Genomic DNA, 14,154 nt, shown 5'->3' on the forward strand with positions numbered 1-14,154 from the left:
CGTTATCACAGATTCTCGAGTGATAGCCCCTCGTTAAGGACCATGCCTCGAACCGAGAAATGGGTTCAGAACACTATTTACATATATTATGTCCAAGTCACTCGAAACCCATCCAGTTGCACAGATTAACGGATACATGTATGTGGTTTATTTAGATTACACCTTACGTATGATACAAAAGTATGTACAAATTGATGGAGAATGTTTAACCAAAGTCCATCTATGTAGATATATGTCCGTTTACCGCCACGTTCACGCGTGTACCTTTCCTTTAATGTACGGTTACATCTTCCTCCGTCTAATAGTTACGTAAAGAATCGGCACTTTCACTCTCCCTTAAATCTGTGGAAGGTTAAGAAGCGGCAAAGGAAACGTTAGAAAAATAGAAACGCAAGCAACGAGCGCGATCTCGAGATGCATTCCGATTAAGGCTCGGTCCTGACTGCAAGCCGATTGCCCCGAGGTCCGATCGCGCCCTTATCCTAGGAATGTCGCTTTCCACTAGAAGGCAGCCTCTTTCTCTGAAATTTCGACCGCGAGATCTATCGCAAGCTCTACCTAGGGGATTTCCTTCCACCCTTCTCAACTTACGCTGGATCGGCGATCCGACGAATGGACTAATTAATTCCTCAGTAAATTCTTTCCTAGTATAATGCACTTGTTGCATCGTCTTGCACTCCATCCGGTACGTCGGGAACTCTTCGACTTGAAAATTCTGGCGAGCACGTGTTCGCCGATTTTTTTCGAATAGAGTTGTTTTTTGCCATTCCGTTGCTAGTAGAATATTTTCGCAATTTCGTTACGAATAGAATACTCGTTGGAGATAGTACCTGCGGTGAGGCGGTCTTTGGTTAAATTCCAGGTTGTCTCCACGTTCCTCTTGCGGTTTGAAGGCACGTGCACGAGATGTCCGTAAACGTCACGTAGGTTCGAAGAATGGACCGTGATCGATCCGGTCTTTCCGTGACGTTCCGCATCCTGTCGCCGAAGAGATGGCCGAACTGGCAGACGATGAAACCCAGGAAAGGCTTGCCCAATGCGTTCTAACTGGGTCAATGCTGTTCGCTTCGACGTGCATCTACGCAGCGTTCTTGGCGACAAGCTAAAAGACAAGCGTTTGCAATTTTTAGTCATCCTTAGGAGTCCGTAAAGTCGACGCCTAAACGATTCGCCCGAGTCTTAACGTGTTATGAAAGTTTTTATCGGGATCATTCCGATTTAACAATACCTACACATTTGGACGTTTCCAAAACTCGACGATTGTTTCTACGACCAGATTTCTATGTACACTCCACGTTTCGATCTAGGTTCCACGATGATCATCGCCACGATTTCGTCATTTGCGATAGATTTTCGATGAAGGTCGCCTTGCCTGCCGGGCGGTCAATGAAAATTCCTACTTAGATTTCATCGATACAACGATACAAGCTGGCGAAGACACGGTATTCCAATTTCTACACTTAACATTGGCGGTCTCGCTGGACCATCGTGGCCGCGCAGACGCATCGACCGAACCGATTCGTCAGTCCTTCGATAACCAGGTGAACGGATTCCGTTAATGGAATCTCGTGACACCGAAAACTCGATTTCAAGTCACTGTCCGTTTTGCTTGAGAAGTTTCCTGGTGAGAAATCCGCGGAATCCAGCCTGAATCCTCGTGGCGGCAGCCTGGGCGTTTTGTTGCCTCTTCCTCACCAGGAAGCCGCGGATCCCGGCTTGAATTTTGGTCGCCGATTTCTCCTCCAAGGATGTCCTCGTGTCCTGGCGCTTCAGAGAGCGAGGACTCTCCGACTTTTGAGACCCTAGATCCTGGTCGGTAGGTTTCTTCGACTCCTTCAGCTGCTTGCGCACTCGATATCCTCGAAAACCAGCCTGAATCTTCGCAGCAGCCGCGTTGGCCTTCATCTCGTCTCGTGGAGATTCATTCATCGGTCCCTCCTCCGCCAGCTTCTCCGGCATCCGCGCTTCCAGGTCGGGTTGAGGTTTCCGGTTCGATCCTAGCAACTGAGCGAGACGAGCACCGATTAACAATTTGTCCGTTCCACGCCGTATGCGAAGGGCGGAGGCGATAACCCAATAAAACGTCCATCGTTGCGCCGAGAAAATTAATTTATCGAACGGAAGAAATATTTCGATAATTAAAAAAATAATTAATTCGAACATGCCAATTTAAAAATGCTTACTCAATTAGCGCACAAATATGTTACGTCTCTTATTACCGGTAGAACGTTGATACCATCGCGGAGTTGGATAAACTTTGCTAAATCTTCATTTTTCATCGGCAATATTTAGGAGCACCGAGGTTTTACGAAAGCCAGCTCATAGTAATTACCTCGAGCCTTTGCATATCAGTCCCTCGATCGCATTCGGCGGGTTTATCGCCTCTTCGACGTTCTCCTAGCACGGCGCGTTGCGTGAAACTGAAGCAACAGTTGCGCGGCGCGCGGAGTGTATGCCGAGGAGAACTTTGTGCGCAGGCGTGGTATCCGGTTCACAGATGTGCGCAGCTCAGTTGGCAGGAACTCTGCGCACCTTTTTCCCAAGCGGTCACGGTCCGATCTCTTCCTCTTCGTGTTTTCGCCCGCCAAAACGATCCGCCGATTGGCCCTAAGCTCGGATTCCTCTAGACGGCTCTTCTTCGTCCGCGAAAATGACCAATGGTCGTGGTATTTTCTGGGACCTCCGATTCGCTAAATCCACCAATCCGGTGAATACCGATCGCCAGATTTGACACTTTTTCGCCACTTCGGGCGACGCCAGGCGACTTCTTCCTTCTCTACTTGCGAGGTCGCGGCCGCCATCTCGGAGAATTGATTCCCGAGACCCTAACTGGGCCGGGCACAGTAAATTCATCGACTTAATGGGCGCTGATTGCACGAGGCGATTTGTTCGTCGAAGAGGACTTCTTGTATTCCGCGACCTGCGGAGCAGAGCGTCCTTTTTTCCTCTCCTTACTTTCCAGACAAGAGTCGCCGCTTAATCTCGGGATTTTACGTGCAGAGTTAAGCCCTATCTAGCTAGTTAAGAGATTAATTCTAGAGATTTAAAAAATGGCCATTGTATCGAGACACGTCAATATCGAGCAAGCGAGTCGTGAGCATCCCAGCTTAACGAGATGTTTTTTAGATCCGGCCCTCGACGTCGATAATAAACGTGCGTGCCGGCCACGCATCATAGTTACATCAATAAGCCGCTATTAATAACAACTTTATTCTTCGACCACGCGTGCGTGACTGCCATGTCAATAAGAACGTCTTTGAAACGCGTGTGCCGCAGATGTCGATGAAAAGCCCACCAATTATATCAGCCGTCTTTTCCATCCCGTAATTAATTCGGAGGATCTTCCGAGGGAAACTATAGTGGACCAGGGTTTATCCTTGGAATTTTTCGAAGGAAGTGCATCCGCCCGAAATAGGTCCTGCGCATCCTCTTCTTCGAGGTCCCCGGCGGTAAATCGGGACACCGGTTGGTTCATCAACGAGGCATTCCGAGGGTGACATAATTTTCGCGATGACGACGCTCGATGACGTCGCGACGATCCCGTGAGGTCTGAACGTTGTTAACCTCTGAGCGATGTTTTCACCGGTACCAAAATACGGACCAAGGTCCATTCCTAGGCTGCCTCCGTGCAGCTCTTCGTCATCCGGAATGCAACGCGTCGATCGAGTTACATCTCGAATGCGGACTGGCTCGCGATCAATGGCAATAAGTCGAAAGTTACGGGAAAAAGAAAATGACGTTGCTGGGGTAACGTCGAGCCTCGGCGACGAATTCTCGACCCTGACATCGTTTACCAAAAATAATAAAGCCTCATGGGCCTTTGCATGGGGGGACTCGAGGACAGTCGCGACTTCGTTCGCCATAAAGCCGAGCCATTGCTTGTCGCCACAAAAGTCGAGAAATTTGTGAAAGACCCTTTTTTACAACGTTCCTTTTCCCTCTTCCTATGATCCCACAATTTCGGATCCGTCACACGATTTATGGATTTATTAGGGGAAACGGCGAACGCAACCGTAGCCTCCTCCGATGGCATTGTGGACTTTGCCAGCTTCTATCGTTCGTTGTCGATTCATTGGGTGATCTTTTAATTTTTGGGGGAAAACGGAAAAATCGAGGGTTGGCGGAGGGCAAAACGCGAATGCACTTCGAGGCCTCGAATTCGAACGACGACTTTTACCCGTGGCACTGCCCGACCGAAATACCGAGCCTGCTTCGAAGGCATTCCGCAGTGACGGAGAGTCTCGTTGACGGTACATGGCCCAGTTGTACCCCGTCGCGATTTTTGGCAAGCGACTCTCGTTAGAGGATCCTGCTGCGTTACGTCGATCCGTCTTCCTCTGGATGGCCTAACGACTTGGACGGGAAGCCGAGCGGAAAAGAACGCAAGGCGACGTCCATTTGGGGGCGAACTCGCAGTCTTCTCGTTTGGCCATCTCCGCGAGGTTCCTGGGACCTCTAGGAATCTCGGCAACGCTCCAATTGATAGGCACGCGGGGCAAAGAAGTGCTTTTTAGTGATTTCTGCTTGCAATTACCAATTGATTTCCACGTGATTTCGCATATTAAAATCCATGATTGCCTTCTTTGGGGCTGGCTTGCTCCTTACGCTCCTTCACCGTGTTCTCCTTCGAGTCCTTTTCACCCTGACCTTCCTTGGCGGTTTCATCGTCGGATTTTTCCGACTTCTCCTCGATGCTCGTCTGAACGGTCTGCATAATCGTTATCGGGGACTGCAACCTATCGGCATCGAGTTGGCTCCCCTGTGAGGGGATGGAGGAAGCCAGGATCGACTTCGGGGTGTCGGAAATCCCCAGAATCTCTTTCTCATTTCCCAGACCCAACATGTCGTCCACGTTGAGGGAAATGCTAACACTGGTTAAGGATCCTTCGGGAACTGAAGCATCCTCTGTATTTAGAATGTCCCTCTGAGGTCCACCGACGATAGCCGACGTCCCGTCTCCCCCGGAATGCGCCGAGTCGTTCTTTTCGACCTCTTCGCTCTTCACCTTGGAGCCTCCATTGGAAGCCGAAGACCCATTCACGGATTCCGAAAATACCCTCGATCCGTCCCGCGAAAGTGGCTCGTCGAGAGAAATCGGAGTACTTTCCAAGAAAGCGTGCTCGTCGTCAACGGAGCTGGGTAAGCTTGCGCCCAGGTTTCCATCTGCTGTCGGATTGACTCTGCTTCCAACATCCAAGATGGAAGATGACTTGGACTTCTCCTGAACCAGACTCTCCTTTTCAGACCTGGGCAGTTCCTCTATGGTGACTCCCATGGGGGTGCCCGGGATCGCCAGAGGCTCCCAGACGCTCGCACTTTCTGCGGAAGTGTCGCTAGGGTTGTCCAGGGGCAAACTCTCGACTCCGCAGGTTGTCCGCAAGTTTTCGGCCAGGTCGAATGCGTTGATGGTCGCGCGGAACTTGGAGCTTCCTGGCTGGTCGACCCTGAGAGCCACGTCATCTTCAACGCTGGTGATAAAATTCAAGTAGCCGCTCTGTAGACTCGCCTCGTCCTGCGACAGGACCACCAGGTCGACGATACGGTCTGCATCGAAACCCCCGAGATGCACCAAGGGCACTGCAGCTGGGTCCAGGACGAATCGACCTATCACGTTCTCCGGACTCTTGTCGCCAAGAAGGGAGTCCGTCGTTTCTTCATCTCGGGGACCGTCGTCCCTGGAGTTCTTGACATCCCTCGAGTCAGGAGGGTCGGACGCAGAATTCTTGGACACATAGGACCCTACTGATCCGGATGACCCGGAAATGTCCATCTTCTTGGGCCCGATCTCGAAGACGGGCAATGGCACGCAGTCGTGAAATTCCCCCGTGTGTTGAAGTCTATTCTCGCTGAACGCTTTCCGCAAAGACGCAGTCGTTGCATTGGATGCATCCTCTACTTTTGGCCCTCTTCCATTCTGAGGATTTTGATGACTTTGGGTGGGTTTTGCAGCTTGATCCGGCTCCGACTCGTCGATGGGCTCCATGGTCTCCGAGTGGGTAACCTTTTCAACGGATCGATATGGATTATTGAACGTTTGTTCCGGGAAACTGTGTCGACTCTGTTAAATTTAGGTCCGAGGGGAACTTCGTGAACCATTGTCGACCAGTTTGGGTTCCAAGTGTTCCGATAGTTGGTTCACTGGACCAAGAGCAATTGCAAACATCTGATCCACGTTTTTTTTTTTTTTAGATCCCGTGAATCATTTTTCGAATATGTCTTGTTTTTTTTTTTCGATAGTTGTAATTCATTCTCACGGCTGTTAACAGAGTCGGCCGATCCGTCAGAACTACTGTGCACGAGATTCAAAGCTACTATGCATTAATGATGTATAATGGTGTAACGTGAGTAACGAGATATGCCGATTCGCTACATTCGATCTACAGGGTCAAAGGTGACACTATCGTTTATGGGTTCAGCAAGCTGTGCTCTAGTTTTTTCTTTCTCTATAAGCCGGCAACGTATCGATGGATGACTGAAAAGCTCAAAAACAGCGCCGAGTGTTCTCCATCGAGCTGGCTCAATGACAGGATTTAAACTTCTACGGTTATTCCGCCTCGACCCGAAGAAATATCGCGTGGTTCCGGGAGTAAGTACACGACAGCTGGTACCAACTGTTCGGACCGTTTATCGTCTTCCGTGATTCTTTTCATAGAAACCGCTTCTTCGATCGACCCCGATATGACTCCGTGCAATTACACATCTCGTCAGCCTCGCTTTCGGATCAGGAAGTGCCTGCAGAGCACGAGCACATCTAGGTCGCTCGCATTGGTAAAATAAATAATGCATCCAAATAAACACTGTACAAATCTTAAAAAAAAAAATAAATACCACGGATTTCCTACGTTGAAAATTAATTTCGCGTTGCCCCCCCGTCGAGGGTTCGAAAAATGGCGAGCACCCTCTCCACTTCGGAAGAGAAGTAGACTCAAGCTCAAACTTTGAAGTGCGATCGTTTCTCGAGGAGCGAGCCAGTTGTCTCTGCCAAGGCTTCGCCGCCAATTCGTCTTTTCCCTGTGACAGCTCGACGTTACTCTGAACTTCCTCCATTTATGTAATCCTCTATCTTCGGCCGTGCTTTTGTGTACATAACCCGGACGGCGGAGCTCGAGCGGAAATTTCAGAATCAAGGAAAACTCGAGTAGATACAAAAGTGGCGCCCGGAACGATTCAATTCGCATTTCCAAAGGATTCGCTATCGTCTCGAGGGAAGACCTCGCAGTAGTAACGCGCCGCGTATGGTCAGCCATTCCCTGAACAATAATCGGAAGAAAAATCGCGGAATCGTAGACTTGGCGATTTTCGTCAACTCATAAAATAAAAATGCGAGAGGAGATGACAAAAATTAATTTCGTTAATTAAATCGCCCCTATGGCAATGGATACTCGATTTTTCGATTCCGCGATACGACGTCGTTCGCCATCGGACCGAGGGGAACATCGATTACCTTCTATCGAATTCGCCACTAGTGTCATCCAACGGTCGAAGTCATTGCGCATCGCGGTAATGAGCCCCGTTAAGGTTCAATTGCACTCGCACGGGATAGGAGCAAAATGTAACGTAGGCGTCCATTGTTATTCTCACGAGTTATTGAGAAATTGCGTCACGTCCGCTAATACAAGGCCGTAACGAGCGACCTGTCCGTTTAACCGCAGTAATTTCCTACGCGGTTACATATCCGACATGTTCAATAACGACGGAGAAAGTGCAAACCTCTTCTTGATAAGCCTCCCCCTCTTGCGTCACAGGTCGGATGGAGTTTATTGACCTTAGAGAATGGGAATTAAAGTGGCACGTTGCATCGTGCAAATGTCACAGCCATCTAGTGACGGTCTCGTGTTTCGCCGGCCGGGATCGGTTTAGGGTTCAGATAACACGTGGATAGATTTTCCGGTGGAAAGATAAATTTAGAATAATTTGAGAGAGAGAAAAAAAGAGATGTTTGTATCTTAGTGTTGAAATATCGCGTCGACTGACAGGAATTTAAGGATCGCAAGGAAGGGTCGAGACTCGCCAGGTGAGCTCTCGGGTGATGGGCGATAACGAAAGTGCACTCCTTAAAAATACCGGCGTAAATCATGCACGGCCTTCGATTGAAATAGATTTCCGAGAGTATGTGCTTTTGTGACGTCACCGCTACCGGCAGCTCCCCCGCGAGGCGTCGCGGCGCGTCTCGCTCTCTAAATAAAACCGTCGAAGAGCTTCCTCCCCGATCAGCTTCGACTTAAATAAAGTCTCGAGAAAAGCTCGCCTAAAAAAAAAATCCTCCTTTCCCACGTACGATTTCGACTCGATCGACGATATTTCCCTATCCAAGAGAAAAAAGTTTCTCCCACGTGTCCGCTCCCTGTTTGATGTAGACATTTTAGAACGCTGTTCGGTGTATATTTAACCGCGGTGAGCAATATCGCCGATCGACGTTATTATATTATATTACGGCAAGGAATTTATTCCTGGCTCGTCGCGCTGAATTGTGCCTTCGAGTACGCGAATTACCCAGATGAAAGATGATCGATAGTGCGGGGAAGTCGCTAATGAACGAGGACAGCGATCGACGAGACGTTGCATTTCGTGCATTTACCCATGCTGGGGTCTATAACTGCGTACAGATTCCAGACTACCGTGTGCGTATCACGCGAAAATAATTGAAACGAAAGACGACTCACGAAGGTATCCGAAATGGTATCCTGGATCGATGGCACGCTGTCCAAGGTAGAACTACGTCGAGGATTGCTCTGCAAGCGTCTTCGAGTTAAAAATCCTCTTACACCTGAAAAATTAAATTAATTTCACCCATTAATCGCGACTCCTCGATTGGATTTTTCATACACCATGTGTACTCCATCGCAAGGGATACGCGCAGTCATTTTTCCTATTTAAAGCAGCAAGTAAATGTATGCAATTTTTTGCAGGAGTGACAGTGATTTATTGAAAAAAAAAAAAAGGAAGGAATAAAAATCCACCAACACGCTTCGTTATAAAGGAAGGCTGGAAAACAACGAGCGCTCGTGAAACTTTCTCACGCGAGGAAGTTAAAAATACAGTGCCTCGTACAATGGGCACTTTTGCATAATTTTAACTCGCCGACCCTCGGATAATTACAGGATCATTTAGGAGGCCGCCGTTAAAAATGATTTGTCTAGCCGCGAACAACCTCGACAAATCACATTTTGATTTTGGCGAGACAATAATGGCGTTTCGCAAAATTCCGACTCACCGGCTTGAATTTTGGTAGCTGCAGAGTTTAGAGTACTGCTCGTGGTTGTTGAGCCTTCGCTTCCGATGATCTCCGTTTCGCTTATGCGGCTTTCCTCCTTTTCGCTTTGAAGCGTTTCTTCGCCGGGACTGCTTCCAACTTCCGATCGTTGTGGCTCTGGTTCGATCTTGTCCGTTTTTCCCTCACCCTTATCGGGATGAACTTCCTTTGGGTCTTTTGCGCGACTTTCCGAGTCAACTTGCACCTCTTCGAGAGCATCACTCATTTTTTGCGAGCTCGCAAGGTCCGCAACTACTTTCTCTGACATCGAAACCCTATCCGGACTCGTTTCATTTTTTTCTATTCTCCGTTTCTCCTGATCCGGAGAGTTAACCGGAGATATGAGACCGTTTTTAATTTCAGAACCACGCGCAAATTTAATGGAATCGACATCAGGGATTTTTCGAAGTTCGCCAACCAATTCGGGCTTCGGTTCTTCGCTCGGAATTCCTCCAAGATCGGCGACTTCCGTTCCAGGAGATTTGCTCTTTGATTCCGATTGTTCCGTTGCATCTTTCCTCGCAGACAACTTCGACTCGTCTCCTGTCTGCGAAAACTCGACTTCCCCTCCCTCGTTCAGAACATTCGTCACTTTACCAGCTTCAGCGGAGACCTCGACCTTCTCTCCCAGGCCATTTGCAAACGATTCCTTTACCAATTCTTTAACTCCATTGCCTTGCGATCGATCGGCACCAATTTCAGGGAGCGTCCCATTGGTGTCTTCTCCAGCGTTACCGGTGCCATTGACAATGCCATCAGAATTTGGCTCTGTGACGTAGGTGGACACCTTTTTACAAGGTTCTTCCTTAATCTCGACCTGTTCCTTGATAATGGTCTCTTCCTTTACCTCGTTAATCTCGGGATCCTTCTCATCGGAGGTAGAAAGGCCAGCAAGAGACGGCGTACTATCCGTTTCTTGATGACTGGCTAACTCGCTTCGACGTTCCGTTTCGTCCTCGGACATCTTGAAGGAGGACACCGAAATATCCTGAAGAGAGTCCAGGTTTAATTCCGGGACATGCGGCATTCCCGATCCACGCTGGTCCATGAAGACGCTTCCAGATCTGTCGGTTATCGAGGATTCCTTGACCTCGTTGGTCGACTCGGTTGATCTCGCCTCGGTGCTCTCTTCGACTTCCAAAGAGTTCTCCGCAAATTCCGCCGTTTCCGGCGCGTTATCGGTCGCACTGGTCTCTTTGGCCTCGTCCGTAGACTCCGAGTTGGAGTTCCGCAGGGTGGACCACATTTCTGCACCCTCGGAAGAGTCCTTGATCCTTGGGGATGTTTTACTTTTGGAATTGTCTTCCACGATTCTCTCATGTGAACCCGGTCTATCTTCGCGACTCGCTTCCTCGCTGACCTCGTCCTTTTCCTGGATGTCCTCCAAAGTCGAGTTCACCTTGACTTTGTCCTCGGAAACCTCCTTTTTAGCCTCCTCGATCTCCTTGTCGTCCTCCTCGGCGATCTTCTGGAGATCCTGATGAGGGATGAGAATGTCATGACTAGCCTTAATATCGCGAATAAAGTCGATGTCGATTGTTGAGGTTTCCAATTGTTCAGGACGCACGACCTCGCCGAAGACATCCAAGGCTGATATTAAATTCTCGGGTTCTACTTTTTTTGGAATCTCGACTTTCGGAGATAGAGACACTTCGACCCCCTCTTCCACTTCGGTCTTCAAAGTCGAGTCTGGCGACTCGGTTTGTCTATCCGGGATGATCACCGTTGTCACGAAATCTGGGATTTCGTGAGGAGAACCTTCGGATAAAATGTACGAATAAGGCTGGACTTCAGGAACGGGTGAAATCATTGAAGGCTGAAATTCTCCAGCATCTTTCTCGTCGTGTTTTTTATCGACGTCTTCGCCCTCTTTGAATCCTGAATTTTTGACATCCGCTTTCTCTTCGACTTTACAGATCGCAATTTTTTCAAGAACGTTACCCAAAGGTATTATCTCGACTTGACTCTTGGGGTCCTCTTTCTCTAAAGGTAACGTAACGGGATGTAACTCTCCCAATTCGTTAGCATTATCTTCGGATACGCTTCTCGTACTTGAAGCGCAATCTTCCCTTCCGTCTTCGGAACCCAAATAACCGGAGTCCGATACCTTTTGCACGGCTCTTAAAGATCCAGAACCTGTCCTTGGAGTTTCCGAAACTCGAAGGCCATCGGCGAGCTTCGAAGTTTGAAGTGCAAGGTCTGCAAATTTCTCAGGAACCGGTGGAACCTCTTTCTGCATCTCCATGTCATCGGATGGTGCCTCTTCTGCAGGGATCAGAATACCCTCTATCCTCTTCTCGGTATCTTCGAGTTCCTGAAGTCTATCCTTAACTGCATTTTCCAAAGTCCTGGACGGTTCGGGACAGAGTATCTTCTCGATCCTCTTTTCTCCTGCTTCGACCTCCTTGAGTTTATCCTCGATTTTAAACCGGGCATCCAATGTTTCGGCAGCGTCCTTGAGCCCTACCTGAAGAACTTGTTCCGATCCTTCCTCGATCAGGACTTCTTTTCCATTTTTTTCCGAGCCTTCCACCTTAGCCACCTGAACATCCTCGTCTTCGCTCTCATGACCTGGTTCAGGTTCCAAGGAATCGGGTCGTTGAGGTACATCAAGGGTATCGGGAGTTACGTTCAAGCTGTCCTTGAAGACCTCTTCGCCTACATCAGCGATCGTCAGCTCTTCCAGCAATTTCCGGTCTACTTCCGGTGTCATCGGCTCCCTGGAAGTCTTCATCGGGTCCAGGACATTCGGGGTGGCCGGAGTCTTGCCCTCTCCTGCAGAAGATGGGGCACTTTCCGCGGAAGGTAGAAGAGGGAGCGTCAGATCTTCCCGTTGCTTCGCGGATTTGGGAGCTTCCGGGGAGATCGGCGGTAGAACCAGATTTCCGGAGTCGCTTCTGGATCCGCTTCTGGAGGCGTTTTTCGAAGGAACTTTCACGGCTGGCAACGAAACACCGGAACTCTTGGTGGCTTCGACAGGATCCGAGCCATCCGATTCCGACGTGGCTCCGTTTCGCCTGGTCTCTTTGGCCGACCTCGACCTTCTGGTTCTCGGGTTTTTCTGCTTTTCCGCGTCCTTCTGGGAATTACGAGTTTCCAACTCAGTTTCCGAGATTCCCCTGGCATCGGACGAAACGGTTTCCGAGGCCAAAGTCTCAATGCCTTCCAGAGAGTCGTTTGCTTGGCCCTCCTCCGGTGATCCCCTCGATCCGTACCTGGATTTCCTGGATCTATGGCCTTCTTCCGCGTATTCTGAATCCTCCTTAATAGTTCTTTCCCGATCCATCGATTGATCCGTATCCAACGACCTTTTAGCCCCCGTCAGAACTGCGTTTCGAAGGTCCTCCACCTTTTCTCTGATAATAGGCGCCGTTTCGTCGATTACCTCTTGCACCCTCTCCACATACGTGGGGGATTGTAGCTCTTCCAAGCTCTTCGCATTGGCGAATTTTTTCACCACGTAGTCCTTGATCCTGTCGGTACTCGATGCTCGCTCCTTGTTGATAGACTTCCTACTCGATGTGCCGGGAAGTCCATTCTCGACTCGATGTCCTTTGCTCCTTCTCTGCCGATCGGTCGACTTAGCCTCTGGCAGCTTCCTCTTCCGCTTTTGATCCTCCTCGGCATCCCTCTTCCGTTCTCTTTCCAAGGACCTCCTAGAGGACGTTCTCCTCGAGGTTCCAGCTTCTCTGGAGCGTCCGAAGTCGGATCTCTCCTCTAGTTTTTCGTTCCTCGCGTTTCTGTCTCTGCTGCTGATCCTGTTTTTCCTTAGTTCGGACTTGATGTCCTTGGCCAGCATCCCGGTGCTCCCAGGTAATGGTGGGACCTGAGAGTAGATTTTAGGCGTCGACTTCGTCCCAATTCTGTCATTCTCCTCCCTCGTTTTGGAGGTTTCTTCTCTTCTCGGATACCTCTCCGAAACTCTTCTGTGCCTGCTTTCCTGCGGTCTCTTGGACTCGTCCTTCGTCCTTGCTTCTCCGCTTCCTTCGGAGGCCTTGTTCTCTTTTTCATTCGCCAGGCCTCTTATTTCCTCCGAGCTCATCCTCTTCCCACTTTCCCCGAAGATGCTTCTGTGCTTCTCCAAGACTCTGGCCGTCTCGTCCAAGGACCATCTATTCGCTCTACGACCTTCTACCTTGTGCATCGAGTCTCTTTCGCTTCCCCGTCTTCTCAACGTTTGGTTGAACTCTCTTAAGGTCGACACCTGAGAATCGTATCGAGGGAGACGAGATTTTGCGCCGCTTCCGTACTGGTCCCGCAATCGTAGCAATTTTTCAAAGTGGTGAGCCGCGAATACGTAGATGTCTTCTGGACGTTGTCGAATGACTTCCCTGGTGAGGCCTTCCACTGCTGCAGCCAAGCCTTGAGGAACGCGAGGGGCCATTAGAATTCCCTCCGATGTCTTCAGATCCACCGTTGAGGTCCCCATTGTAGACAGAATCTGAGCAAATTTCAACGCAATCAATTCTATCTCGAGCGGGTCTAATAATCTTAAAACGTTCTCATCGGGAGACGTAAATTCTCGTCTATAAAAAACAAGCCTTGCAGATAGCCCGATGCGAATATGTGAACAATATTAAGATTTATTAAAAAATCGCAGTTTGGTCAGTGAAGAGCAAGTCGGGGTCGAAATTCTGTTCTTTCGTTTTAATCAAGTTTGAATGAGAGCGTTCTTAGACTCGTGCCTTTATGAATGGAAATTCAAGGTTTCCCAATGAACTGTCTACAAACTGCACGAGTGAATCCGCTCAAAGGAGCAATGTAGCTCTTTAGAATTAACACTGCCAAAAGTTTGTATCTGCTAGGAATCTGGGTAGTAAATTGTTGACATTAATCCCGATTGGCTCAGCCAATTGTTTCGGACGACTATTAAGACCTTGACATCGCTAATATTATTCCTG

At 49.1% G+C, this 14,154-nt stretch overlaps 2 protein-coding genes across 5 annotated transcripts; both read right to left on the reverse strand.

Annotated features, from left to right (window-relative positions):
• Positions 1-125: 125 nt before the first annotated feature.
• Positions 126-2,483, reverse strand: LOC105702389 (abnormal spindle-like microcephaly-associated protein homolog). 4 transcript variants are annotated; one of them, XM_012429914.1, is made up of 3 exons: positions 2,333-2,483; positions 1,233-2,004; positions 126-1,102 (listed from the first exon to the last, which is right to left on the reverse strand). In XM_012429914.1, exons 1-2 carry the CDS (start codon positions 2,345-2,347, stop codon positions 1,594-1,596), a joined length of 426 nt encoding a protein of 141 aa, XP_012285337.1. In that variant the 5' UTR covers positions 2,348-2,483; the 3' UTR covers positions 126-1,102; positions 1,233-1,593. The 4 variants fall into 4 exon arrangements, with proteins under 4 accessions (XP_012285337.1, XP_023289738.1, XP_012285336.1 ...); XM_023433970.1 differs by having other exon boundaries at positions 2,220-2,352; XM_012429913.1 differs by having other exon boundaries at positions 1,229-2,004; positions 2,220-2,352.
• Positions 2,484-2,622: 139 nt separating this feature from the next.
• Positions 2,623-14,133, reverse strand: LOC105702338. Its single transcript, XM_023433980.1, has 5 exons — positions 9,989-14,133; positions 9,909-9,928; positions 9,215-9,875; positions 8,664-8,767; positions 2,623-6,001 (listed from the first exon to the last, which is right to left on the reverse strand). Exons 1-5 carry the CDS (start codon positions 13,680-13,682, stop codon positions 4,562-4,564), a joined length of 5,919 nt encoding a protein of 1,972 aa, XP_023289748.1. The 5' UTR covers positions 13,683-14,133; the 3' UTR covers positions 2,623-4,561.
• Between the last annotated feature and the right edge of the window lie 21 nt (positions 14,134-14,154).

Source organism: Orussus abietinus, unplaced genomic scaffold (assembly GCF_000612105.2).
Source record: "Orussus abietinus isolate OABI.00-Male unplaced genomic scaffold, Oabi_2.0 scaffold17, whole genome shotgun sequence".
Classification (NCBI taxonomy): domain Eukaryota; kingdom Metazoa; phylum Arthropoda; class Insecta; order Hymenoptera; family Orussidae; genus Orussus; species Orussus abietinus.

Coding starts and splice junctions, on each gene's coding strand:
- LOC105702389 (XM_023433970.1), bottom strand. CDS start 2,279: ATGAAAAATGAAGATTTAGCAAAGTTTATCCAACTCCGCGATGGTATC. Junction 2,005..2,219: donor ATGGTATCAACGTTCTACCG/GTAATAAGAGAC, acceptor CGTCTCGCTCAG/TTGCTAGGATCGAACCGGAA.
- LOC105702338 (XM_023433980.1), bottom strand. CDS start 13,682: ATGGGGACCTCAACGGTGGATCTGAAGACATCGGAGGGAATTCTAATG. Junction 9,876..9,908: donor GCAATGGAGTTAAAGAATTG/GTAAAGGAATCG, acceptor GGCCTGGGAGAG/AAGGTCGAGGTCTCCGCTGA. Junction 8,768..9,214: donor AGCTACCAAAATTCAAGCCG/GTGAGTCGGAAT, acceptor TTAATTTTTCAG/GTGTAAGAGGATTTTTAACT.